The sequence below is a fragment of the Chaetura pelagica genome, unplaced genomic scaffold (assembly GCF_000747805.2).
Source record: "Chaetura pelagica isolate M959 unplaced genomic scaffold, ChaPel_1.0 scaffold656, whole genome shotgun sequence".
Classification (NCBI taxonomy): domain Eukaryota; kingdom Metazoa; phylum Chordata; class Aves; order Apodiformes; family Apodidae; genus Chaetura; species Chaetura pelagica.
Genome location: NW_009953577.1, coordinates 69,855 through 73,272, shown reverse-complemented (window position 1 = coordinate 73,272; position 3,418 = coordinate 69,855). Strand labels below are relative to the sequence as shown.

The following is a 3,418-nucleotide window of genomic DNA, read 5'->3' as shown; positions in this document are numbered from 1 at the left end:
CCCAACCTTTTCCCCCCCCGGGTCCTCCCCTTCCACAGGCAGAGCCGCGACCCCCAAGTCGGTGTGCGAAGGCTGCCAGCGAGTCATTTCGGACCGGTTCCTGCTGCGCCTCAACGACAGCCTGTGGCACGAGCAGTGCGTCCAGTGCGCGTCCTGCAAGGAGCCCCTGCACACCACCTGCTTCTACCGCGACAAGAAGCTCTACTGCAAGCTGGACTATGAGAAGTGAGTGCCCCCAACACCCCCCCACCCTTTGCCACCCGGTGAGCCCCCCTCACCTTCTCCACTCCTGCTGCCCGCAGAGCCCCGACGTCCTGGCCGAAAGCGCGGGGGTCGGGGAGCTCGGCGTCCGCCCGCAGCTCCTTCCTTCCCCGTCCCCGTGTGTTCCCAGAAGTGTCAGCTTTACCGGGCTGCCTGGCCAGGTGGGCTTCCCGCCCACAGCCTTCTTGCACCCCCGGTTCTCCCCTTTTTTTAGAGGTGTTTTGTTGCGTTTGGTTGATGCCTTGGGAGTTTGGGAGCCTTTTGTCGGGAGCCTGTGAGACCTTGGTAACCCTGGGGCTGTGGAGGGATGGGGCCAAGCAGTTCCCCATCTCCTCTGGCTTTATTTTTTTTATTGAGAGTCTGCAGGAGGAACGTTATATCCTCCCTGGCCCGGTCCTGGATGGGGCTGTTTTCCTAATATCCCCTCAGGCAGGGCAATGCTATTGCTCCCTGGTAGAGTATTGCTTTCCCTGGTGGGGAAACTGAGGCACTTGGCAGGTAGCAGGGAAGGCACTGCTGAATTTGGAGTGTTTGCTGTCACACACTGGAGGCTTTGCCCATGTCTGGGGCTTTGGTGGAGCAGGAAATTGGACGTAGGTGGTTAGAGCTTCTAGCCCTGACGCTTCTCCTTTGGCAAGTGTGGGGCTGGGGGAGAAAAGGTGGTGAGAAAATTATTTTTCTTATCTTAGAGAAAAATCTTCCCATTGAGAATGGGGAGAAGGCTGTTGAGCCTTTCCATCTTGCAGCTGCTTTCATTTTTTCCTGCTCATCCCACTCTCACTGTCTCTCCCCGGACCTCGCTCCCTGGCCGGGTTTCGGAGCTGTTAAAACGCTGTTGCCTCTGGGCTGACTGTTTCTTGAGGAGGGGTGTAAATGGGGAGGTCAGATCCCTCATTATGGTGATACCACGGCTGCTGGAGCCCCGTGATTTAATTCCTGGGTCACTGTTTTGTGTGAGAAAACAGTCATCGGCGAAGCTCTTGTCCCTGGCCTGCAGTGGGGTCGGCGAGCGTGCCAGGGGCTAGCCCTGCTCCAGGCCCTTCTAGAGTATTTTTTTTTCTCCTTTAAGTCCCATATTGTGGGTCTGAGTTTAATCACTATGGATACAAAGCAAATTGAAAGCAGAATTTGTGCGCGTGACCTTGTTTTCAAATGTTTACGAAAGAGCGGAAGAATTAGCTGCTGCGAGAGTGGAGCGGAGAGAGCTGTGTGAGGATAGTTAGTATTTTAATCAGGGATAGGGTTGTTTGGGTTTTGGTGGGGTTTTTGTTTTTTTTTTGCTGGTTGGTCCGTTTCTTTGGCAAGAATGTGTCGAGGGTGTGTGCGCTGCTTGTTTGCCTGTAGAAATTTGGCTACCGGTTCACGTAGGTCTTCAACACGATTTGATTCTCATTTTCTGTTTTATCAGTGCCTCCACTTGGAGCAGGGAGGGGAAATCGGTGTGATTACCACCACAGAAATGCCATTCCAGGTTGCAAAGGGTTTTACTCTCTGCGTGTTTGACTGTGGCTTTGGAGTCCTGGACCTGAAACCCTCTTCCCGTGTCTCTCGGCCGTGAAAGAAATTGATGCCGCCATTCGCTTCTTGTTGTGCACATCTTGATGTCAGGGTAGACAAGGATGATAGTGAGAAAAAAACACTATATCACAAATATTTCCTAGGCTCTGTGGTGGTGTAGTTTATCCTGGTTATTTCCCTGCTGCATTTGGGTTGGTGATTGTGCTTGAGCTGAGGAGCGGGCCCTGCGGCAGGCAGCTTTCCTGAGGTGTGGTGGGTTTAGCCCTGAACCATTGCTGGCCTCTTCCCATGTGCCCTGTGCTCTCATGTTGTTATCCCCCTTTAATTTTGTTTTATTTATTTTTTAGTGTGTGTGGGGCTGTAGGGCTGTTTCTCTGCTCCCTCCATATCCCCATCAGGGCTGGGGACGGCAAGGAGTCTGTTTTCCTTGGGCTCCGTGGAGCTTTAGAAATTACTGAATTTAACAAAAACCCCTCTTTCTTTCCCCAAACGGCCTGTCCTGCCTTTGGGCTGAGTGTTTTCCCCGGTCCCAGTTGCAGGAGCACCGTGCCACCCTCCACCACGGTGCCGATGCCGGTAACGGGGCTTTCCGTGGGAAACACGCAGGGGAAGAGCTGCTGCTCTTGGACTGAGCTAATTATTACGAGCCGAGAGCTGGTTAATTATCACAGGCGACTGACACTCCTTGCACAGCATGGTGGTGTAAAGTGGCTGGTCCTCTCCACGGCACCGCTGGAGCTGGGCCCCGGGGGCCTCTTGCTGCGTGGGAAGGCTGGGGTGTCTGTGTGGGAAACGCTGGTGCTGGGGGTGCCAGGGAAGCAGTTGGGATCCTACCTGCCAGCGTGGTGGTGGTGGTTTTGTTTGGGTTTTCTTTTTCAAATTGAAAGAAGGGATTTCTCTTCCTGTTGTGGACTGTTGGGGGGTGTAGGTGTGATATTTTCTGACATGTATCTTCACTCTCTCTTTGAGCTCCATTTATAAGAAGGCTGCAGAGGGTTAAGGGCAGCAGAGTTGTGCCTTTGCTTATAAATACACCCGTGGAAAGTGTTACGGACAGTTTTAAGCAAGTATCTGACTTGACCGACTATAGAAATTGAGGAGTTACTTATTAAAGCAGATGTTTAAAATTTCTTTGTCTTGCACAAAGAGGACGACCTCGGAAGAGGACCTGGAGAGGGATGGATTAAAGACTGGGGGCATTGGGCTGGGTCTTGGCATCTCTTTTGAGGTGTCCAGGGCCATGACTTACGATCTGTGGGTGGTTTGGGCAGTGCTACTGGCCTGGTGCTTGGGGGGCCCGGGGTTGTTCTTGAACCCGTTTCCCTGGTGGGAGGGCTCCTGGGGAGAGACCGCTCAAGCCCGCGCCCCTGGGACGGCGTCTATTTGGGGCAGAGGACGTTTGTTACAGAACATCCTGAATCCCGCGGCAGCCCCCGGCGCTGGTCCAAACCTGATAAGTCTGAAGTATGACAAGGTTCAGGCTTCGCCCTGGCCGGCTCCCTGACTGCAGAGTGGCCCTGGGGACACACCCTGGCTGTGAGGCCAGAGCGGTGGGCTTTTGCCGTGGTAGATTTGGGGGGTGTGGGGGCAATGTCAAACCTGGCTATAAATGGGGAGGGGTGCCAGAAGCGATGGAAAG

At 53.9% G+C, this 3,418-nt stretch overlaps 1 protein-coding gene across 1 annotated transcript in view; it reads left to right on the top strand.

The window, feature by feature from the left end:
* The window catches only part of LMX1A (LIM homeobox transcription factor 1, alpha), a 43,845-nt gene that overhangs the window by 2,077 nt on the left and 38,350 nt on the right, over window positions 1-3,418 (top strand). Inside the window, exon 2 of the mRNA XM_009999707.1 lies at window positions 39-225. Within this exon, the coding sequence (XP_009998009.1) occupies window positions 39-225 (187 nt within the window). The remainder of the gene's footprint in view (window positions 1-38; window positions 226-3,418) is intronic.